General features: G+C 39.7%; 1 protein-coding gene across 8 annotated transcripts in view; it reads left to right on the top strand.

Moving 5' to 3' along the window:
* Positions 1 to 20,819, top strand: part of LOC125462205 (probable mitochondrial glutathione transporter SLC25A40) — a 65,060-nt gene extending 44,241 nt beyond the window's left edge. For 7 of the 8 annotated variants that reach the window (XM_048551943.2, XM_048551936.2, XM_048551964.2 and 4 more), the window contains exons 8-11: positions 7,204 to 7,313; positions 13,124 to 13,202; positions 17,143 to 17,223; positions 19,998 to 20,819. In XM_048551943.2, coding sequence (XP_048407900.1) covers positions 7,204 to 7,313; positions 13,124 to 13,202; positions 17,143 to 17,223; positions 19,998 to 20,134 — 407 coding nt within the window. In that variant the 3' untranslated portion in view covers positions 20,135 to 20,819. The remainder of the gene's footprint in view (positions 1 to 7,203; positions 7,314 to 13,123; positions 13,203 to 17,142; positions 17,224 to 19,997) is intronic. The other variant, XM_048551999.2, reaches the window with a different exon arrangement.
* The last annotated feature ends 4,687 nt before the right edge of the window (positions 20,820 to 25,506 follow it).

Below are 25,506 nucleotides of genomic sequence, written 5' to 3'. Positions count from 1 at the left end.
GGTACCCATTGTAACCATATCCCCTCCCACCTATATTCAACTTCACTGGCTCTAACCCCACCTCTTTGACCCGCTTGTCTCCTCTCACCCTTTCTTCTTTATCCATCTTCTATCTGCCCCCCGTCTCCCTATTTATTTCAGAATCCCCTTCCCCTCCCCTATTTCTGAAGAAGGGTCCTGACCCAAAACATCAAGCTTTCCTGCTCCTCTGATGCTGCTTGGCCTGCTGTGTTCATCCAGCTTCACACAGTGTTATCTCACTTTCCATTTTGTGCCTTGATCCCTCAGAGACAACAGCATTAAGCTGGTATAACATTAATAATTATAACAAGGTCCCACAAACAAATTTAAATAAGTGATCAAAAATCTATTATGGTGATATTGCTTGAGAAATAGATGTTGATTAAGAAACTAAGAAAGTTTGTCTTTTTGAATAACAGCAACAGGATCTTTTCCTATTCGGCCAGACCTTGGCTTAATGTCTCATCCAAATAATCAGATCAAAGTGAAACTAAAGTGTTGCATGGTAGTTAAGTAAGCTAAACCAATGGTAGATTAAATGTCAGGAAGATGTTTGAGTAGGAACAGGGAAGGAAAACTATTGAAAGGAAAATTAACATGATCAATGCTGGTCAATTTTCTATCAGCAACTATTTAAACTCTCGGTAATGCTGGTGTTCTTTGCTCAAGTAAGAATTGGTGTAAATACAAGGGGATTTGCACAGTAAAGCTATTTAAGATATATATTGTCTTTGACTTTGGTACATTATTTCAGTTTAAGATATTAAATTATTTCACCTACAGTTGCCTGGATAGATCTGAATCATCTATAAAAAAAGGCACACTCATCCCTGAGAGAAATAAATTGTTTTTATTTTAATTTTTTTCAGTCTATTAGTAGTCCTTTTTTGTCTTTTGATGAAAGTAAAACAGCAGGAAATTGGCTGTGTCCTTTAAGTGTAATCGCAAGACTGATTTATGAAGAGAGACTAGAGTATTAGTATTTGCTGGAGTTTAGAAGAATCAGGGGGAATCTCATTGAAACCTATAAAATTCTAACAGGACTACAGAGGGTAAATGCGGAAAGGGGAAGTCAGAACAAGAGTTATGCCACTGGGACTTTGAGGAGTAATTTCCTCATTCACACAGCAGCAAGCTGGTGAAATCTTCTGCCAGAGAAAACAGTTGAAGTCAAAACATTTAATATTCAAGGAGTTAGATGTGGCTCTTAGGGCTAAAGTGAGCAAAGGATATGGCAAGAAAGCAGGATCAGATGATAGAGTGGTAGAATGGGCAAAATGATCTCCTCCTCCTAATTTCTGTGCTTCTATATTTGAACAAAGAACAGAGAAAATTACATCACAGGAACAGGCCCTCCGGCCCTCCAAGACTGCGTAACCCAGATCCTCTATCTAAACCTGTCTCCTATTTTCCAAGGATCTGTATCCCTCTGCTCCCTGCCCATTCATATATCTGTCTAGATACATCTTAAATGACACTATCGTGCCCGCCTCTGCCACCTCCGCTGGCAACGTGTTCCAGGCACCCACCACCCTCTGCGTAAAGAACTTTCCATGCATATCCCCCTTATACTTTTCCTCTCTCACCTTGAAATCGTGACCCCTAGTAATTGACTCCCCCCACTCTGGGGGGGGAAAAAGCTTCTTGCTATCCACCCTATCTATACCTCTCATGATTTCGTAGACCTCAATCAGGTCCCCCCTCAACTTCCATCTTTCTAATGTAAATAATCCTAATCTACTCAGCCTCCCTTCATAGCTAGTGCCCTCCATACCAGGCAACCTACTGCTGAGCCTCCTCTGCACCATCTCCAAAGCATCCACATCCTTTTGGTAGTGTGGCGGTCAGAACTGTACATAGTATTCCAAATGTGGTCAAACCAAAGTCCTATACAACTGTGACATGACTTGCCAACTCTTGTACTCAAAAAAGCCCGTCCGATGAATGAAAGCGTGCCGTATGCCTTCTTGACCACTCTATCCACCTGCGTTGCCACCTTGAGGGGACAATGGACCTGAACACCCAGATCTCTCAGTGCATCAATTTTCCCCAGGGCTTTTCCATGTGCCATATAGTTCACTCTTGAATTGGATCTTCCAAAATGCATCACCTCGCATTTGCCTGGATTGAAATCCATCTGCCATTTCTCCACCCAACTCTCCAACCTATCTATCTTCTGCTGCATCCTCCGATGGTCACCTTCACTATCTGCTACTCCACGAATCTTAGTATCATCTGCAAACTTGCTAATCAGACCATCTGTACATTCCTCCAGATCATTTATGTGTATCACAAACAACAGTGGCCCCAACACGGATCTCTGTGGAACACCACTGGTCACAGTTCTCCATTTTGTGAAACTTGCTTCTCTTACAACTCTGTCTGCTGTTGCACAAACAGTTCTCTATCCATCCAGCTAGTACACTCTGGACCCCATGCGACTTTTCTTTCTCCATCAGCCTACCATGGGGAACCTTATCAAACGCCTTACTGAAATCCATGTGTATGACATCGACAGCCTTTCCCTCGTCTATCAACTTTGTCACTTCCTCAAAGAATTCTGTCAAGTTGGTAAGACATGACCTTCCCTGCACAAAACCATGCTGTCTATCGCTAACAAGCCCATTTTTTTCCAAATGTAAATAGATCTTATCTCTCAGTATCTTCTCCAGCAGCTTTCCCACCACTGACATTAGGCTCACCAGTCTGTAATTTCCTGGATTATCCTTGCTACGCCTCTTAAACAAAGGGACAACATTAGCGATTATCCAGTTCTCCAGGATCTCACCCATGCTCAAGGATGCTGCAAAGATATCTTTTAAGGCCCTAGCTATTTCCTCTCTCGCATTCCTCAGTAACCTGGGATAGATCCTGTCTGGACCTGGGGACTTGTCCAACCTAATGCCTTTTAGAATAGCCAACATTTCCCCCCTCCTTATGCTGACTTGACCTAGAGTAATCAAACATCTATCCCTAACGTCAACATCCATCATGTCCCTCTCCTCAGTGAATACCGATGCAAAGTACTCATTAAGAATCTCATTCGTTTTCTTTTGACTCCTCGCATAACTTCCCTCCTGTGTTCTTGAGTGGGACAACCCTTTCTCTAGTTGCCCTCTTGCTCCTTATGTATGAATAAAAGGCTTTGGAATTTTCCTTAACCCTGTTTGCTAAAGATATTTCATGATCCCCTGTAGCCCTCTTAATTCCTCATTTCAGATTGGTCCTATTTTCCCGATATTCTTCCAAAGCTTCATCTGTTTTCAGTTACCTAGACCTTATGTATGCTTCCTTTTTCCTCTTTGCTAGTCTCACAATTTCACCTGTCATCCATGGTTCCCTAATCTTGCCCTTTCTATCCCTCATTTTCACGGGGACATATCTGTCCTGCACTCTAATCAACCTCTCTTTAAAACCCTCCCACATATCAAATATGGATTTACCCTCAAACAGCTGCTCCCAATCCACATTCCCCAGATCCTGTTGAATTTTGCTATAGTTGGCCTCCACCACCCCCAATTCAGCACTCTTCCTTTAGGACCAGCCTCGTCTTTGCCCATCAGTATTCTAAAACTTACGGAATTGTGATCATTATTCCCAAAGTAATCCCCTACTGAATCTTCAACCACCTGGCCGGGCTCATTCCCCAACACCAGGTCCTTTATGGCCCCTTTCTGAGTTGGACTACGTACATACTGCTGTATAAAACCCTCCTGGATGCTCCTTACAAATTCTGCTCCATCTAAACCCCTAAGTCTAAGTGAATCCCAGTCAATGTTGGGAAAATTAAAATCTCCCATCACCACCACCCTGTTGCCCCTATATCTTTTCATAATCTGTCTATATATTTGTGTCTCTATCCCACGCTCACTGTCGGAAGGCCGGCAGTACAGCCCCAACATTGTTACCGCACCCTTCCTATTTCTGAGCTCTGCCCATATTGTTTCTCTGCTCGAGTTCTCCATAGTGCCGTCCTTCAGCACAGCTGTGATATCCTCTTTCACCAGTAATGCAACTCCTCCACCCCTTTTACCTCCCTCTCTATCCTGCCTGAAGCATCTATAACCTGGGATATTTCGTTGCCAATCTTGCCCTTCCCTCAACCTAGCCTCAGTAATAGCAATAACATGATACTCCCAGGCCCTTAAGTTCATCTGCTTTACCCACTACACTTCTCACATTAAAACAAATACACCTCAGACCACCTGTCCCTCTGTGTTCATCATCTGCCCTCTGCCTACTCTTAGTCACACTGACTTCATTATCTATTTCCTTACAGGCTTTAGTTACTACCTGCTTACCGTCCACTAATTTCGCCATTTGGTTCCCATCCCCCAACACGTTATTTTAAACCCTCCCCACCAGAGTTAGCAAAAGCAGCCCCTAGGACATAGGATCCAGTTCTGCCCAGGTCTAGACTGTCCGATTTGTAATAGTCCCAACTCCCCCAGAACCAGTCCCAGTCCCAGTCCCAATGTCCCAAAAATCTGACCCCTTCCCTCCTGCACCATCTCTTAAGCCACTCATTTATCCTGCCTGTTCTTTCATTTCTGCTCTGATTAGCACGTGGCACTGGTAGTAATCCTGAGATTACTACCTCTTTTGCAACAAAAACCTTTGTAATAAGTACCAAAACAACTTTAATCTTTCAAACTAATTTGTTGAAATTATTGATTTAGAAATGGATATTTTTGTTGCAAGAAATATAAATGGTAAACAAAGGCAAATTACAAACTGAAGCAGACATAATTAGCCATCCACAATCCTCCTTAATTAATGATTTTGGGTATGACTTCTGGTCATTGAGGGGAAAGTGATTTTCTTTGCCCTGCGGAACGGTTTTACTGCTATTTGGCAGCATGATGTTATACAATGTGAGAAAGCTTGAGGATGAGAAAAGTAGTTTATCAAACATAATGCTTCTACATACATTGTTTACAATCTATACCACCAACTTACTCTATTAAGAGAACATTTTTTTTAACATTTCTTCTTCATCAGTAAAGTAACCAAATAGAAGTTGAAAATGTGCATACCTTCTCACAATCATTCTGGGCCTGGTGGCATCCATCGTATTCCACCCTTTCTCCCCCACACACCATCTACCTGTCACAAAATCTTAAGAAGCACTGGATTTAGATAAGCATTTTCATACAGATAACATGGAAGTAGGAGGGCTGTTTGATAAATTGCATGATGTAGCAGAAATTGGGTGCCTGTGCCACGTTTGATTTCTAAACTAGATACACTACTTGGATTAAACATTTTTGACCATTCCCATGTCTCAACCATCTCTCAAATCCACAAACCGGTATTTTTGTGCATCCAAATCTTGGATAAATGTGATGAGGCGCAGGATTGAACAGAGAACTTCTATCATTTTATTCTGTTACTTGAACAGGGATATCTACTGTTACACAATCCTCTGGTCTTTGTAGGTAATGATATTTACATAAATATACAATTCCCCTCACAGTACTACTCAACAGACAAGTTTATTTAACTCTGAATTTATTTAATTTAATTGTAGTTAGCAATTTAAGTTTAATTGCAGTAACTTCTTTGCTTTTCCTAATGTGGTTAACGAAAAGCTTGATTTTCTTGTTCTCCCTTTTGACACAAATTTAATTTCGAGATTTGGTTGCTCACTTATGTGGGAGAATGCTACCATTAAGTTAGGTTTATTGTGAACAGTATGCAAGCTTTAGACTGAGTAGTATGAAGTAGAGGGGCAATGGTTTGTAGGGAGGTAATGATGTTGTGTTCCAGTCACTTTGTTAATAATCCAGAGACTGAGGCTAAAGCTCTGTGGATATAAATTTGAATACCACCATGATGAATAGTGAAATTTGAATCTGGTTCCTAAATCTGGACTTAAAATTTTGGTCTAGTTGTGACTGTAAGACCATTGGCAATTGCCATAAAAACCCATCTGGTTCGGTAGTATCTGTCATCCTCACCTCATTGGCCCGTATATATGACTCCCAAGCCACAGAAACATGTGGTGAGCCATAAATGCTCCCTGAACTAGTCTAGTAAGCTACTCAGTTGTACCTAATTACTACAAAGTCTGATAACAGATAGGAAATCAGATAGACCAACCAGCATTGACCAAAGCATTGGAACTAATGGTGATACACACAGATCCTGCAAAGTTCACTCCATGCTAATATTTGAAGACTTATGGAAAATTGGGAGAGCTGTCCCACTGACTGATCACTGATCACTGACTGTCATTCTCACTGAATCATACCTTAAAGTCAACATCTAGCCATGCCCATCATCATCGCCATCCTTGGGTATATCCTGTCCCAGCAGCAGGAAAGACTGAACAGAGGTGATGTCACAGTGGCATACAGTTAGGTGGGTCTAGCTCCAGGAATCCTCAGTTTGACTCCAAAAGCCATAAATAATCAGGGTAACAGGTCAGACATGGATTGAAAAAGCTCCTAATAGTGCTAGTTTCTCTCTTTTGTTTTATTCTTTTAGGAACATATTTTAAAATTTGTGCAATAAATTGTCTAAATTAAAATTTATGTCGCCATCCATTAACCCCTTATTGATGGTTCTTAGTGCAAAATTTAGATTTATTTAAGGTATGGTCAGGGCAGTGAGATAAACACAATGTGATGCCAGTCATTTTGGCACATTTCATTTGTCAGGTTTGATCTGACACGTTATATCGAAAGAAATACCTTTGCTTATTATTTTCCTTTCTGTGCAGAATCTCAATTTCTGTTCTGTGCCTTATCTCTCATTGCTCTAACTTTGATTCAGCTACAGCACCACTTGATGCCTCTTAATTAAATACTTTTTCAATTTGACATTTCATTATTTTATCCGGAAGGAGTGCACTTGATTTCTATTGAGACAAGTGACGCCATTGCTTATGTTTGCTGCGGTGCTGACTGTAAGTTATTAGGTCAGTAATGCAGTGTAAGAATCAAATGTTGACCATTTACAAAGTTAAATGCACAGCTGTTTTCATTTCTTCTTGGCAATTAAATTATATTTAGCAGTTGCCTGAAAACAAAACACTTGATGAATCAAAAATAACTGGTGAATTTCCACATTAGTCTACATGCACTTTTTTTAGGGTGTGATTGGTGTGTAATGAGAAGGTGTGTTGCCTGGAAATGGAGAGCTTTGCAAGAGTTTTAATTCAACTGTGTCCCCCCACAGCAATTTACTGGTTTAATTATGAGCTGCTGAAGAGCCAGTTATGCAAGAAATACAATATCAGTGAACCTACATTAACGATCAGTTTTTCCTCAGGAGCATCATCAGGCGCAGTAAGTCTGATTCTAGTTATGTAAATATTACTGAAGGGTGTAATTGGTAATTTTAGATAACAAGTTGAAACCAGATGTTTTTCTCCATAAACTTGTACTAACAAAGTATTTATTTACTATTCAACATTTTAGAGGTCATGATTTTTGTACAATTGTGGTTAATCTTAAATATTTATGCAAGAGAAAGATTATTATATACAAATTAAATAGTTAATAACTACAACGAAATATAACATCCTTTAAAACATTTTCAATGCCCATTAGTACTTCAGAGAATTATCGGTTTAGTTTTGTGTTGAAATACTTAAGTGTTTTAGTGTATTTTAGCATGTTGTTCAAAAGATTTGAAAGCCTGATATAGTCTGAAAGGATGTTGATGCAAAATGGCAATCTGAATCCTGAAGTTGCTTGAGAGGTTGTCCACAGTGTCGTTATTTGATCATAATTGATCCTGATTTTTTTCCTATGGAAAACGAATGTGCGACTACCACATTTCAGCACAATCGTTGTTTAATATCTGGTATAAATGTTTCAGAATTGTGCATCTTGCATCCCAAAATCCTTTTTCACAGTTTTCTATGACTTCTGAGAATGAATTAATATCTTTAGTGATAGGTAGCTGGAATATGCGAATATTCTCTTGATTTGTGTACTATAACAGGTCTAATCCATAGGGTAATGTAATTCCTAATGTCACACCTTGCTGGGGGAATACAGTGGAAATGACGTACTGCTATTCCTAGTGTCATTGCAAAAGTTAAAAGATTTTATCAAAGCTCACACAATTGTCCAATTTACCAGTCTGTTAGACAGATGCTAAGAGAAACCATGCACCAGGTTTCTGTACTTAACAAGAATTATTATTTGTAACAAATAAAGATTCTAGCTACAGGTAAAGACCTTTGAACAATTAACATACAACTCTACTCATTAAAATGCTGACTGCCTTATAAAACTTGCCCCTATGCATACGCACAGATAGAAAAACATTGGTACTATGGATGGCAAAGAAAACCTGGAAGGCAATTCAGTGGACCACTTTCCACAGGGCTCACTGACAATCTTGTTGCTTGTCAGGACACTGCTATTTGTCAGTCTGTCTTCTCTGTCGTTTTCACTTTATTGCAAGAGATACAGAGTGGCTGGTTCACAAAATTACAAGGTCTCTTGATTAAAAGCTACAGGTAACAGCAACTGGTAAGGGAAATAAATGATCTTTCCTCTGATTTAGATTTTGTTTAGTGCAGAGAGGTAGAGCAACCACCTCCTTTCAAAGGTCCAAAGGCTTCTTACCATATCGTTCATAGCCACATGTTTTTCAGCTACTTGAATTGGTTGCTGGCAGGCAGAAGGCTTTTCTTACCAACAACTGGTTCCCACTCTCTAGACCAATCAGCTACTCATGGCCAGCCAAATCTCACTTTGTGCACACAGCCTGGTCCAAGTTTGTCTGTAACTAACCTTCCTCAGCAGCAGTGTAAAGACAACGTACAGCAGGTGTTAATAACTTGCCTTTTAAAAAGTGTAGTAATCCATTCCACAGTATTCCAGCATTCCACTTGGTTTTTAAAGCCGTCATTTTCCATTCTAGTCCAGAATGCAAAATACAGAAAAATATTGAAATGCTCTTTATAAATGGCAAAAGCACCTTTTTACACACTTTACCTAGTATTTCTGCTGAAATTGCTGTTTAGAAATTTGATGCGATTCCACATTGGGATGTCTAAAATTCAACTGTATCTTTTAGATGTGGTCTCATCATTCATAAATTCAACATTTGAAGACCAGTAGCCCAGATTTTCCCCTTTTAATGGCAGCGAGATTGTCAACATTATGGCATCATTTTAGGTGTGAAATAGAAAGTTGCTGTAAGTAAAAAAAAAAAGACTACTTATGCTTTAATGTGCTATTAAACCCACAGAACACTCTAAAAAAAATTTTGATGAATGAGGTCTACATAGGTTTATGATATTTTCCAATTCATAATTATTGCTAAATAACTCTTGCAACTCTCTCTAAAATTAGTTTTATATATTACGGAATACCAAATTCCATAACATGTTAAAGATGTCCTTCAACATTATAATAATTTTTATGTTTGACATGTTGGCTACCTTCGTCATGTTTGTATGTCCCATCTTTACATTACACTCTAAAATGATCAGAAAGTGAAAGACAATCAGGTCCTGGTTTGTTGTCTGAGAATTATTCATGATAGTTTGCTTAGTGACATCATTACAGGACGCTGGAAGTTTTCTTTTGTTAGCACCAGAATCAGTTTCAATTTTTATGATACCAGCTGATCTTACAATTGGAGAAGTCCGATCCCAGCTTGAAGTCTAACTTGCTGGATCAATTTTCTTGTGTTTAACAAGATTGTGTTTCAATGAAACACAAGCAAACAATACTGTTTTAATACATGTTTTAATTGTAAAACCAAAGTTTATTATCCAAAAGAACAGATAAAATTAATAAACCAAGCTATTTATGTATGAGACAAATTGAAAGATTTCAAATACAATTACAATGCAATACGCCATCTACCTCAGTACTTTGCAGCTAAGTCTTCTCTCTATCATGTTTATTCGTTTTACTGAATTGATCCTGTCAACTTCTGATTTTTAAAGTTTGATAGCCTCCTCCTTGAGAATAGCCATACAACTGAGCTTAGACTTTCGCAGCTTTGAATAACCCTTTAGGGTTGTAACAAATGCTTCTCATATGGAATTTTGAAACTAAAATTGTTACAATGCATTAACCTATTGCCTAACTTTTCAAAATTAACTCCTTTCTCTAGAAGAAACTTGCATAAACCAACTTCAACTAGATATTCTATGAATTGAAACTAAAAGCTTTACAAGCTGTGGGTGTTTCTCCTGACAAAAAAAAATCCAGATTCTTCTAATTGAAAGCAGGCTCATACTCTTCAGTATTTACCCTGTCTGCTTGAACAACTCTCCCAAAATAAACAATTTACCATGGCCACTTCAAGAAGTTTCTCTCGTACTGTTTTTGCTTCTTTTAAAAAAGGCTGCAGAAATACTGACAAGTTAATTTTTAAACACCCTCATATACAGACCAAAAAGCTTCATACTACTCATTCAAAATCCGGCCTCAAAAATGATATTACAATATATGAAATCATGCATCTTACATCACACACTGCAACAGGTAAAAGCCATTGCAGAAATTACTAAATTGTATTCAGTTTTGTCCAAGGTCAACTCTGAACATCACCAGTGAAAACACTTCTAATCAAAAACTGAAAATCTTTTCAAAACCTATGTAATTGATTGCAACTTAACTAACGGTAACAAAGCTAGATTTTAACTTTTTTATTAGTACTAAACATTACAACAGAAAGTAATGTTAAAACTGCTGACCAAGTTTTTGTCCTTTAAAGGTCACATTACTCTGTAGTGAGTATTGGTCTGTAGGTTTGGGTGGACAGCTTGTGTTTTAACTTCTGTATCTTCAGAACCATGCTAAGAGGAGGTTAAATACAGTTGGTCATATATAAACAGATCTGACATTGCATCTCTTAGTGCTTTACAAAGCTGGTGTGAATCCAAGTGTGATATCATTTTTGTAGTAGAGCAGCAAATTATTGGAATGCTCATAACAGGAATGGTATGTTGAAACAGTAAAGATTGCAATTAGATTGTAAAATTTAAACTCTGTATTTTGTTTGCAGTTTGCATTGTATAATATCTACAGTGCTAAAGATAATGTGGTAAAATTTCCTTAGCGTATGTCTGAAGTATAGCCTGCCTGAAATGGAATACACCATGGGGAAAAATGCATTTTGTAATTTCAACTCGGATTAATTTTAAGGCTTAAGCCCTACTCTCACCTTCCCTTTTTTTAGACTTCCAGGTAACCTTCTGGTCACCAGCTTTAGGACAATCTGGTAGTTTCTTTGTTATTTTCATGATTATATTAAGCTTGTATGCACTACTACTGCCCATCCAAAGAAAATACATAAGAGTAGAATTAGGCCATTTGATCCATCGAGGGTGCATACATGAGGATCAATGGTCGGCACAACATTGTGGGCTGAAGGGCCTGTTCTGTGCTGTACTGTTCTATGTTCTATGAGTCTGCTGTGCCATTTGATTAAGGCTGTTATGTTTCTGAACCCCATTCTCCTTTCTTCTCCCATAACCCTTGATCCCCCTACACCAATCAAGAACCTGTCTATCTCTGCCTTAAATTCACTTAAAGACTTGGCCTCTGCAGCCTTCTGTGGCAATGGTTTCCACAGGTTCACCACCTCTGGCTGAAGAAATTCCTGTGTTCTAATGAGTTCTCCCTTCCCTCTGAGGTCCTAGTCTTTCCTACTGGTGGAAATATCTTCTCCTGAGCATTCTGTAAGTAACAGATTCTACCCCCCCCCATCCTTCTAAACTCCATTGAGCACAGACCCAGTGTCCTCTTCATCCCCTGAATCGTTCTTGTAAAACTCTGGACCCCCTCCTTATCCTTCCTTACACGAGGGGACCAAAACTGCTCAATGTTCCAAATGTGGTCTGACCAGAGCCTTAGCAGGCCATTTCTGCTGTTACATTCTAATCGCCTTGGAATGAATGTTAACATTGCATTTGTCTTCCTAACTGCCAACTGAACCTCCATGTTAACCTTAAGAGAATCCTGAACTAGGATTAAGTCCCTTTGTGCTTTAGATTTGTGATAGTCTGTGCTTCTGTTCTTCCTACCAAGTGCATAACCTCACATTTAGATCTGCCACTTCTTTGTCCATTCTCCTAGCCTGTCCAAATCCTTCTGCAGCCTCCCCACTTCTCAACTTTACTTGCCCCTTCACCTATCTTTATGTAATCTGCAAACATAGCAGCAGTGTTCTCAGTTCCTTTGTCCACATAGTTGATGTGTAACATGAATAGTAACAGTCCCAACTTCACTTGTCACTGGCTGCCATCCTGAAAAGGACCCCTTTATCCCCACTGTCTGCCTTCTGCCAGTCAGCAAATCTTCTACCCATGTCAGTATCTTTCCCATAACACCAGGAGCTGTTATCTTATTTAGCAGCCTCCTGTGCAGCACCTCGTCAGAGGCGTTTTGGAAATCCAAACAGTTCATGTGCACCGGCTCTCCTTTGTCTAACTTGCTCGTTACCTCCCCAAAGAATTCTAACACATTTATCAGGCATGACCTCCCCTTGATGAAGCCGAGTGGACTTGGCTGTCTTTACCTTGCATTTCTAAGTATACTGCAGTCTCATCCTTGATGATGGACTCTAAAATCTTACCAACGACTGAGGTAACTGGCCTGCAGTCTCCTGTCTTCTGTCTCCCTCCCTTCTTAATGTACTTGTTACATTAGCAACTTGTATAAGATGGTGTAATGATGGGTAGTAGGGACATTTTGATGTAACGATACCCTAGGAACTCCGCATTCTCCAGCACAAGTGACCCATCCAAATTTTGTATTCATACCACGACTTTCTAACAAGTTGGCAGGGCACCATAAAACTTCAAAATGAAAGTGAGTTACAGGTTAGATTTCTGTGCCCTTTTGTTTGGTGCACAAAGCCGACTTCTTGCAGGGTAGAAAGCCCATAATGAAGCCACTACTCTGCCTATTAAAAAGTGTTTCATAGCAACCTAAGTTTGTGTGTATGTAGATGGATGGGAGGATGCACCTTGTAGCAGATTTACTTCCACCAACTTTTCTTTTAGACCAGTCACAAACTGATATCTATTTTCTCAAAATAATTTAAACTTTGCTTAATCAATTATATGAGAATAGGAATGAATGCTGTAGTATGTTGCCAATATGATCGTTTCTTTCAGATTGCAGCTGTATTGACTTTACCATTTGATGTGGTGAAAACCCGCAGACAAATTGAACTTGGAGAGCTGAACGCAATGCGTATGTAACTTTGAGTTATGCTTGACTCAGGACTTTTGTTTGACTTATTTTCTGCTACTCACAGTCCAGATGATTGGCAATTTTACTGGTGTGTAGTAAGTAGAAAATGATTGGTAGATTTAACCTTTTTAATAAGCTTTCTATTTATTTCATTATTACTATGGGAGACATTTCATGGAAATGTATAGTCGTGAATGGGTATTGATGTGCTACAGCTTGACATGGGAGTGGGCCCTCAGGGGCTGGCATGAGGGGCCATTGCGGTGATGAATGTATAATAGATATGGGAGAGGCATAACCTGACCCAGGAATACAAATTAGCTTTCAAAAGGTTGCTTCCTTTCTTGACTACAGTCCGTAATCGTTCTGAGATGCCATGGACAATACAATTTTTAAGAAAAAAAGTGGCACAACTCCATGAAAATTATGAAGGACCATAAAAAGGCATTCCCAAAAATTGGAAATCCTGGAACTGGCTTTGGGAATCCTGGAATCATGCTATTTTAAAGAGCTCCCAAGTTACCCTAACTTACTGAAAAATCCAGGTTAATATTTCAGATCCTTGATCTTTCATCAGAAACCATCAAAACAGCTTGAGGGAACTAATGCCCTGTTTTATTTTAAATTCATTCAAAGGATGTAAGTTTTGCTAGTTGGGTCAGCAATTTATTGCCTTGAACCACTGTAGTACACTTATGTGAGTGCAACTGCATTGCTGCTTAGGAGGGAGTGTCAGGATTTTCACCCAGTGATAGCGAGAGAATGGCAAAATATCTCTGTGTCATAATGGTGAGTGGCATAAAGGGGAGCTTGCAGGTGATGGTGTTCTCATGCATCTGCCACTTTTGCTCTTCTAGATGGTAATGGTTGCTTGTATGGAAGGTGCTGTCTAAGGATCTTTGGTAAATGTCAGCAGTAGGTATTGTAAATAGTGCACACTACTGCTGCTGAGATGTTAGAGGAGATGAATGTTGATATGGTGCCAGTTAAAATGGTGACATTGTCCTGGATGGTGTCAGACTTTGAGTGTTTATGGAGCTGCAGTCATCCAGGCAAGTGAGTAGTATTCCATCACACTTCTGACTTGTGCCTTGTAGATGGTGAACAGGTTTTGACGAGTTATGTGGTGAATTATTCCTAACCTCCAACCTGGTTTCGCAGCACAGTTTTTAGATGGTTCGTCCAGTTTGATTTCTGGTCAATGATAACCCCAAGATGTTGACAGTGGGAGGGGGGTTGGGTGCGGTTCGGTGAGGGCAGTGCCAGTGAATGTTTTGGAGTAATGGCTGGATTCTCTTTTGTGGGAGATGATCATTGCCTAGCACTGTGTGACATGAATGTTACTTGCTACTTGTCAGCACAAGCTTGGATATTGTGCCAGTCTTACTGCATTTGGACATAGATTGCTTCTGTATCCAAGGAGTCACAAATAGTACTGCATCAGTGCAATGATCAGTGAGCATCCCTACTTCTGAACTTTATGATACAGAGTAGGTCATTGATGAAGCAGCTTATGATGGTGTGGTCTAAGACAGTACACTGAAGAATTCCTGCAACGAAGAAAACAAATTGCTGGAAAAGCCCAGCAGGACTGGCAGCATCTGTGAAGAAAAAAAAATCCGTTAACATTTTGGGCTTGGTGACCCTTCCTCAGGGACGTCCTGAAGCTGAGATGGTTGACTTCCAACAACCACAACCATCTATCTTTGAGCTAGACATGACTTCAGTCAACAGAGCCCTCCTGTTTTCCATTGACTTTTCTTTTGCATTGGTTCCTCAATGTCAGACTCTAATCAAATGTGGCTTGACATCAAGGGCAGTCACTCTCATGTACCCTCTGGTTTCTGCTCTTTTGTCCGTGTTTGGTCAGAAGCTTGGCTAGAGACAAAAAAACTGCAGATGCTGGAATCCAAGGTAGACAGACAGAGGGCTAGAAGAACACAGCAGGCCAGGCAGCATCTGGAGAAAAGTAGCAGCTAGTGTTTTTGGTATTACCCTTCTTCAGGAGCTGAATGGCATCATTGCACAGAAGCTGTTTGGCAGTGCTGTTGATGACACCTTCAATCTTTTTTTTTGCTGATCAAGGGAAGACTGGAACTTCTGGACTTGTCCCGATTTTGTGTACAAGATATACTTGGGCACCATTTCCAAAATCAATGCCAGTTGGTCTGTACTGTTTCATTTCTTTTGAGACTTTATATGGTTTTGATACAGTTTAGTGGGTTGCTTTGCCATTTGAGAAAGTAGTTCAGAGTTGACCGCATTGCTGCGCGTCTAAGGTAATGTGGAGGCTGATTTCCTTCCCTAAAAGGTATTCATGAACCAGGTGGCTTTTTACAACAATCAACTGTGGTTTCATTGTGATTTTTAGTGTTTTCATTCTAGATTTTTTAACTGAGTTTAAAATCCAACCATCCGCTGTGCTGGAATTTGAACCCTGCTCACCAGAACATTGCCATTACTAGTCCAGCAACAATATGTATACACAGTCGCTTCCTGTAAGAATGTGCAGCTATTTTCCCCACAAATGGCGATGAAATGAACATCCAGATGTTCCTAGTCTTCAGGTTAGCAGGAATGTTGTTTAGAATAGCAGAGAGTTCTCCACATCTTTTCCAAAACAACTCCATGAAATTTGGGTCCTCTTTTGTTTGTGATTCACGTAAATGTTCTGGATGAGAATATAGAAGGCATAGTTAGTAAGTTTGCAGATGACACCAAAATTGGTGGTATAGTAGATGGTGACGAAGATTTTCTAAGATTACAATGGGATCTTGATCAAATGGGTAAATGGGCTGAGAAATGGCAGATGGAGTTCAATCTGGATAAATATGAGGTATTGCATTTTGGTACAACAAACAAGAACAGGACTTATTCGTTTAATGGTTGGGCCTTAGGTAGTGTTGTGGAACAGAGTGACCTAGGGATGCAATTACATAGTTCTTTGAAGTTGGTGTCACATATTGACAGGGTGGTTAAAAAGGCATTTGGCACACTTGCTTTCGTTGCTCAGTATAGGAGTTGGGAAGTCATATTGAGGTTGTACAAGGCATTGAGACCTGTTCTGAAATACTGTGTCTAGGTCTGGTCGCACTGCTATAGGAAGGATAATATCAAGCTGGAGAGGGTTCAGAAGAGATTTACCAGAATGTTGCCAGGTATGGGAGGTTTGGGTAATAAAGTAAGGCTGGGATGTTTTTCAGAGGTGGAGAAGTGTCCTTAGAAGTTTATAAAAATAATAAGGGGTGTAAATAGAATTAATGGTAGTTGTTTTTTTCCCTAGGATGGGAGATTTCAAGATTAGGGGACACGTTTTTAAGGTGAGAGGAGAGACAGTTAAAGAAGACATGAGACAATTTTTATTTTTTAAAGTGGTACATATGTGGAATGAACTTCCAGAGGAAGTGATGGATGTGGGTGCAATTGCAATGTTTAAAAGACATTTGGAAAGAAACATGAATAGGTAAGATTCGGAGGGGTATGGGCCAGGAGTAGGCAGGTGGGGCTAGTTTTTGTTTAGGATTATGTTTGGTATGGACTCATTGGATTGAAGGGTCTGTTGCCTTGCTGTATGATTCTATAATAGAATTTTAGTTCCACATTTTATATGGCTATCAAAAGAACTGCAATTCTGACCATTAAGCATCTCCCTCAGCCCTGCATTACCGTTCTGGATAATTAGTTCAAGTTGTAAAATAAGGTTTGAAATCTACTGTCCAGCCAAATGATGTGCCGAGTCAAGCTGATACGCTTATTAGTTAAATCCTTCAACCTCCCTACATGGAGACTCCACCACCAGAATCTCTACAAAAGGCCAAATAACCCAACAAGACGTTTCTGTTGCCTTCTAATGTGTATATCATGTTCCTAGCTTCAAAATATCAAATCTGTATCTAATGCAGTACAGTCAAATATCAGTAATCATTAATTTATCTTCCAGAGTCGCGAAAAACTTTAACCTCCACCTGGAGAATAATGAAAAGAATCGTAATGGAGTCTGGATTTAGAGGTTTATTTGTTGGTAAGTCTGAATTTAGCACATGGATTAGAGTTGTTTAATCAGTGAAATTTGAGCTTGCATTGTGACCATCAGATACATTGCAGCATTGGTGTATGTTTGTTATGTACTTGAAATTTGACTTTTGCAGGAAGTAATTTCTAATTTTCTGTCAATAAGTACGGAGCTGGAAAAGCACAGCAGGGCAGATAACATCCAAGGAGTAGGGAAGTCAACGTTTCAGATCGAAACCCTTCATCAGGACTGGGAGGGGGAGGGGTAATTATTTCATTTGTAGTTTGTTCACAATTAATTTTGTGCAAGAACTTAAATCTGTTTCATCTCATAACACCCATACATTTTCTAGTGCTGGCCCCTCTGAATCCAATCTAACTAGGTACTAAATTCCATGTTCACACTCTGATACCTAGCTTCCAGGTGTCATTTATAGTGGTTCAAGCCTCAATGCCAATACCTGTCTCCAGCATAAAATCTGATTCAGTTTTGTATATATCACCTTAATATTCTGAGCCTTAGTAATGCTTGGTTTACAATAACTGGAAATCTAAGTGAGACAGTGTTTAACAGTCCAGAAAGAGGCCCTTCAGCCCATTGCATCAAACCATGACCTATTCTAACCCCACGTTCCAGCACTTGGCCCATAGCTTTATATTCTATGGTGCTTCGTGTGATCAGCTAAATATTTGCAATGTTCTGATAGCTCCCACCCCTACCACTCTTTTCAGTCATTGAGTTTCAGATACCCACGCTATCCTCTTGGTCAAATGATGCTTTCTTATATAAGGATGTGATGCCCTTATATCTAAACGGTAGATATAAACCATCTATCCTTTACTTTAAATTTTATCCTATCTGGCACATCTGTACTCAGTTTGTACAAACTATCTGGTCATCCCTCAACCTTGTCTGTTCAAAGAAAAACAACCTCAGCCTATCTAGGTGTGCAGTTGGAGGAACACGAAAGCTGACTTCTCAGGGTCCCGACCCAAAACATCAGCTTTCCTGTTCCTCTGATGCTGCCTGGCCTGCAGTGTTTCTCCAGCATCTGTAATTCTTGCTATCCCAGCCTATCTGGTCTGTCGTAATGGCTGAAATGCTCCAGCCCAGGCGACATCCTCCGGAATCTCCTCTGCACTTTCTTTGGTGCGGTCATGTCCTTTCTTCCAATATCCATCATGAAGGTTGCTGCTCCTTCAGTTATTATTCAACAGGTTGGTCTAGGATGGAGGCTGTATATGTTATAAGCTACATCCAAATTTTCTCTTGGAATGGAATGTTAGTAGTAGCAGTAGTAAGCAGTTCAGGCTGCCCACCACTCTGCTGTTCAATACAATAATGGATGGTCTCATCTCAGTCTCAACTCCACTTTGCCTACCCCCTCCCCCAACTATTTAAACCTTTACTAATTAAAGATCTGTGTATATCTGCAACTTTTTTCAGTGTTCTGGCACCCACCACACTTTGTAGTAGTCATGACCCTTTGAGAAAAGTCATTCCTCTTAGGTTTTGTAGCAGATTAAAACACAAAACTATGATCTGTCACCCTAAATTGTTTCATCTTGTGAAACATCTCCCCTACATCGATGCTTAGCCCACACCATAAACCAAATTTATAGATGTGCTATACATGTCTTTTATGTACCACACAAACCCATGAAGCAAGACTGATGGGGCATATCTCTATGTAGCCGAAGTTTAATTCCCTCAGCATTTTGCTGGCATGGTATTTCTAAGAGATGCAGGAGAAAAATAGCGTTTGTTCATTCTTACCGCGGTCCCAAAAATAATTGAACCTGTCGAAAAATGCCATTTGCTCAAACTCAAAATGTATTGGTGAGTGGAATTGGTTATTATAGCTGTCAGTTGTATTTTGTCATAATTGACTTCAAAATTGTCTTTTCATGCCAAAGTGGGATACATTAAGCTAATAAGAGCCCTAAAAATAAATTTTAAACAATACAAACTTGGGTCCTGGAGAGTGTTGCTGAACAAAGAGACCTTAGAGTCCAGGTTCATGATCAGTTGAAAGTAGAGTCATAAGTAGACAAGATAGTGAAGAATGAAGTGTTTAATATATTTGGTTTTATTGGTCAGTGCATTGCAAGTAGGAGTTGGGAGGACCTATTGCGGCTCTACAGGACATTGGTTAGGCCGCTTTTGGAATGCTGCGATTCTAGCCTCTCTGCGATGTGAAGGATATTGTGAAACTTGAAAGGATTCACAAAAGATTTACAAGGATAGTGCCCGGACTGGACGGTTTGAGCTAAGGAAGAGATAGGTTGGGGCTACCTTCCCGGCAGCATGAGGGGCTGAGGAGTGACCTTAGAGGTTTATAAAATCATAAGGGACATGTATAAGGTGAACAGCCAAGGTCTTTTCCCCTGGTGTTGGGGAGTCCAAACTAGAGGGAACAGTAAGGTGAGAGGGGAAGGATTTAAAAGGGACCTAAGGGGTACAGGTTTTCACACACAGTAGTGCGTGTATGGAATGAGCTGTCAGAGGAAATAGTGGAGGCTGGTACGATTACAACATTTAAAAGGCATCTAGATGGGTATATGATGAGGAAAGGTTTAGAGGGTCGGGGCTAAGTGCTGGAAAATGGGGTTAAATTAGTTTGGGATATCCATTTGGCATGGATGAGTAGGACGGAAGGGTCTGTTTCCATAATGTATGACTCTATACTAAATTAGTAAGATTTGCTTCATAAGTGTAAGAATAGGTAAATTAGTATAATAAATAGTCTTCTGGATATAAATTATTTCTACTTTATTCTGCAGGTTTGTTGCCTCGTTTAATGAAAGTAGCACCAGCATGTGCTATTATGATCAGTTCCTATGAATATGGAAAGTCATTTTTTCGTAAAATAAACAGGGAGCGGGAACTGAAAAGGGACCTACAGTCAGACATCAGTTGAGAGCATCCATACAGCCAGAGTATGAAGAAATCAAACTTTGGGGATGCATTTCTTGCCAAGTTAAAACATAAATTATAGACCAAAGATTCAAACATGGCCAATACCTGTTATACAAAGGAGTGACCTTGGAAAATGAAACATTGTGAAGATGGAAATGAATTATTTGAAGAATGCATTTTCTAACTGCTTCATGCTTACATTCACTAAAAGGTGTTCACCATTATGGCTCATATTCAAAACTGAATCATAATGATTTGAAAGTTGTAGAAATGAGAAGATTCACATTAAAGAAAAACAAAAAGAACCAATTACATTTTTATATTGTACAGTTCGTAACTCTGCATCAACAAGGATTTGCAACCTAGGGAGGTAAGAAATAGATCTTGAAGTTGTATCTTGTCTTAATTGAATGTTTAAAATGCAACTGCAGAAATTTTAAGTGCAATACTAAATAGAAATGACCTGTCCTACCAGTAGATATAAGAAAGCAGTGAAGTCTACTACCAGTTCAGCTGAACAAAATTGGACTTGGTGGAATTGTTTATTGGAACAGTCAACTTATTACAGTGAAGATTTCCTGAAACCAGAGTCTAGTAAATATTAATTTGTGTAATTTTGTTTATATTGAGAAATGTGATTTGGTGTCAAATATGCCTTTTGTAAAATAAACAAATTGTACACCTTATCAGCAGCCTTTGTGGTTTTAGTAATGTACTCAGGTGTATGAGTACAACTGGAAGTAATATTTTTATCTTTTCACTTTTTTGCTTCTTATATTACTTCATATTTCCCCTTCCTAAAAAGCAGCAAATATACCAAATTCTAGGAGAAAACCTATGCTACAGTAGTCAAAAGATGTACATGAGCTTGCTTTGCCAATTCAATTAATTGACAGTAGGGAAAGAATCTTGTAGAAAGTGGGGAAATGTTCTTATAGATTGTGCAGTCTACTGTTTGTAACATATACTAGCTAAAAGCAATTTAAGCGGTGATTTTTAAGAACTATTGGAAAGATTCTAATGGTGTAGTGGTAGTATCCCTACCTCTGGAACAGGAGGCCTGGGTTCAAGTCCCACCTTCTTTGGAAAGATATTTTCCCAATCAAGCTGCTCAGATGTTGTTATTATTATACAGGAACTATTGGAAGCTTTAACCTACAGTTTTAGGAGGTTTGACTGTTTCCAGCAACGCCCTGGATGGTTCTGTCCTGGTCTTAATGGACACTGGTCAGCAAGAAGCATTTCCATGGGAACATACAGATTAGTAGCAGGTGTAGGCCATTTTAATGCCTCTAATCTGCTTCACCATGTGCAGTAAGGTCATGATATGTATATCATTACTCCACATTCCCATCTACCCCCTTGCTCACCGAGAAACCATCTACCTCTGCCTTAAAAGTATCTATGGACTCTGCTTTCATGTTTTACAAAGAGTAGAGTTCGAAGGATTTACCATCCTGTATGGGAAATATTAAGTTCTCATCTGACATAAGTTGCCTATATTTAACTGGTGACTCCAGGTTCTAGATTCTCCCACAAAATTAAAACACTTTCTACATTTACCCTGTGAAAACGTCAGGATCATTATATGCTTCAAAGAATTTACCTCTTGCTTTTTTAAACTCCAGCAAATACAAGTCAATGCAGGTATTAGTCTAGTGAACATCTCAGCTGCTTCCAATACATTTTATATTTTTCTTTAAATATGGAAACCAATACCAAAACCAGTACAACACAGTACTCGGTGGTTTCAGATGCACTGCACAACTGAAGCATAGCCATCTTACTTTTGCATTCCATTTATCTTTGAGCAATAACAATTAGCAATTAGCTTTCCTAATTATTTACTGTATTTGCTTACTAACCTTGTGCAATTTCATACACTAGAACACCCAAATCCTTCTGCAGTTCAGAGCTATGAAAACTGTTTAAGTAGTATGCTGTTTTATCCTTCATGTAAAAATTACAACTTCACATTTTCATTATACTGCATTTGCCAGATCTTTCCCACTTGCCTAATATACTTGTATCTCTTTGTAGACTGCTTATGTCCTGTTCAAACTTGTATTCCCCCATCTTTGACCCCATCATTAAGTCACTTATAGAATTTGTAAAATGTTGAGGTCCCAGTGCTATCCCTGTGGGACTCCACTCAATTTTCTGGTTGGCAAGATGTAACTTTATGCCTACTGTCATTAGCTAGGACACCTGTCCGTAACTAGTATTACTCTGTATACAGCGACCTTTTATTTTCTGCAATTATCTTTGTGACATCATACAAAATGCTGTCTGGAATTCTGTGGCTAGCACCACCAGTTCCTTTTGTCCAGATCATCTTTCTGCCACAAAGGACTCTAACAAATTGGTGAAACATGAATTCACAAAACCATATTGGTCCTGGTATAATATCTTTTAATACCTAATATCTTCAATGTAACAGATGTTAAACTAACTGCAGTTTTATACTTGGTCTGTCTCTTTATTTAACAAGCCACATTTGCTAATTTCTAATCTAATGAAACATCCAAACCCAAGGATTTTTTTCCTTTATATTAGGTAAACTATCTTACTAGGCACTTATAATAGGACCAGGGACTTGTCAGACTGTAGTTAGAACAATGTGCTTAATACCATTTCCCTGCTGGTTGTAATTTTCTTCATTCTTAACTGGCTCATTAGTGAAAAATTCAGAATCCAACACAAGTCTGTCGTAGGTTATGTGAAAGCTTCTGTAGCGTTATCACAACTTTGCTCGCCTTGGAGTGAAACTGCTTCTTTTAGTACTAAGAGTAGCCAGTGTAATAGAACATAGAACAGGCCCTTCAGCCCACAATGTTGTGCTGACCATTGATCCTCATGTATGCACCCTCAAATTTCTGTGACCATATACATGTCCAGCAGTCTCTTAAATGACCCCAATGACCTTGCTTCCACAACTGCTGCTGGCAACACATTCCATGCTCTCACAACTCTCTGCGTAAAGAACCTGCCTCTGACATCCCCTCTATACTTTCCACCAACCAGCTTAAAACTATGACCCCTCGTGTTAGCCATTTCTGCCCTGGGAAATAGTCTCTGGCTATCAACTCTATCTATGCCTCTCATTATCTTGTATACCTCAATTAGGTCCCCTCTCCTCCTCCTTTTCTCCAATGAAAAGAGACCGAGCTCAGTCAACCTCTCTTCATAAGATAAGCCCTCCAGTCCAGGCAGCATCCTGGTAAACCTCCTCTGAACCCTCTCCAAAGCATCCACATCTTTCCTATAATAGGGCGACCAGAACTGGACGCAGTATTCCAAGTGCGGTCTAACCAAAGTTTTATAGAGCTGCAACAAGATCTCACGACTCTTAAACTCAATCCCCCTGTTAATGAAAGCCAAAACACCATATGCTTTCTTAACAACCCTGTCCACTTGGGTGGCCATTTTAAGGGATCTATGTATCTGCACACCAAGATCCCTCTGTTCCTCCACGCTGCCAAGAATCCTATCCTTAATCCTGTACTCAGCTTTCAAATTCGACCTTCCAAAATGCATCACCTCGCATGGTCGTGTATATAACCAGACAGCTACATTTTCACACTTGGAAACAAAAACACTGCTGTTATGGGGTCAAATTGATGGAATAAAACAGGACAAAAAATTTCACACTTTTTAGAGGAAGCCTTATCACCATGAAGTTCACTTGGAAAACTGAAGTCTTAGCTAGCAGCAAGAAAGATCGTTGTGTTTGTTGGAGGTTAATAATTTTTAATCCTAGGACATTACTCTATGATGTTCGACCAAGGTATTCCTGCAGTAGTTAGAGTAATACAGCATGGAAATAGGTCCTTCAGCCCAAACTGGTCCATATTGACCATAGTGCCTACTGAGCTAGTTCCAATTGCCCACAATTGGTCCATAACCCCCTCAACCCTTCTCATCCATTTTTAAATGTTGCTATTGTACCTGTCTCATCCACTTTCTCTGGCAGCCCATTCCATATTAGCACCACGGTGTGAAGAAATTTCCCTTCAGGTCCTTCTTAAATCTATTCCCTCTAACCTTAAACCTATGCTGTCTAATTTTCAGTTCCCCATCCCTGAGAAAAAGTCCATATGCATTCATCCTGTCTATGCCCCTCGTGATTTGACACACCTCATTAAGCTTACCCCTCACTCTACATTCCAAGGAGTAGAATCCTATCCTGGCCAACCTTTCCCTATAACTCAGGCCTACTGGTCCTGGCAACATTCTTAAAATGTTCTTTGCACACTTTACAGTTTAACTATGTCTGTCTTGTTGCAGGGTGGCCAAAATTGTACACAATACTCTAAGTGTAGCGTCATCGACGACTTATACAACTGTAACACAACATCCCAACTCCTATACTGAATGCTTTGACTGAAGGCGGCCAGCATGATAAATGCCTTCTTTACCACCTTGTCCACCTGTGACATGCTTTCAACGAACTAACTATGTCCTTGTACTCCTAGGTCCCTCTGTTCCACAACACTCTTCAAGACCTTACCATTTACCATAAGTCCTACCTTGGTTCGACTTTCCAAATGCAACACCTCATTTATCTGTATTGAATTGCGTTTACCAATCCTCAGTCCACTTCCCCATCTGATCAAGATCCCTCTAACTTTTGATAAACTTCTTTGCTATCAATGATACCTCCTAATTTTGTATCATCTGCAAACTTACTGATCATCCCTTGTACATTCACATCCAGACAATATGTAAATTAAAAATAACCAAGGTCCCAGCACTGACCCCTCACCACTAGTCACAGGCCTGCAGTCAGAGAAATAACCTTCAACCGGATGCAAAACTGGTTCAGTTAGCTAGCTCTCCCTGGTTCCCACGCAACCTCACTGCGCAGGACCTTGTCAAAGGCCTTACTTACTAAAGTCCATATAGACATCATTCATTGCCCTACCCTCAGCTATCCTCTTGGTTACCTCAGTTTTTCAAAGATTTGTCAGACAATGACTTCCCACGCACAAATCCATGCTGACTATTCCTAATCAGACCTTGACTATCCAAATATTGGTCGATCCTGTCCCTCTGTATCCTCTCCAATAACTTGCCTACTACTGATGTTACACTCACTGGCCCATAGCCTGTCTGTGCTGCCTTAAACAATGGAATAACATTAGCCAATTTCGAGTCTTCCAGAACTTCACCAGTGGCTCAAGATGAGGCAAAAAAAAATCTCTTCCCTCGCCTCCCACAAGATCCAAGGATGGACTTGATCAAGTTCAGGGGATTCACCTACCTTAAATTTTAAGGCTGCAAACACCTCTCTGGTAATGTATGTGTAGTCCAAAACATCCCCACTTGTGTTCCTTATTTCCTTAGCATCCATGATTCTCTCCTCAGAGAGCA

This window comes from Stegostoma tigrinum, chromosome 2 (genome assembly GCF_030684315.1).
Source record: "Stegostoma tigrinum isolate sSteTig4 chromosome 2, sSteTig4.hap1, whole genome shotgun sequence".
NCBI classification, from domain to species: domain Eukaryota; kingdom Metazoa; phylum Chordata; class Chondrichthyes; order Orectolobiformes; family Stegostomatidae; genus Stegostoma; species Stegostoma tigrinum.
Note: the sequence above shows the minus strand (reverse complement) of the source record. Positions and strands in the feature narration are given on the sequence as shown.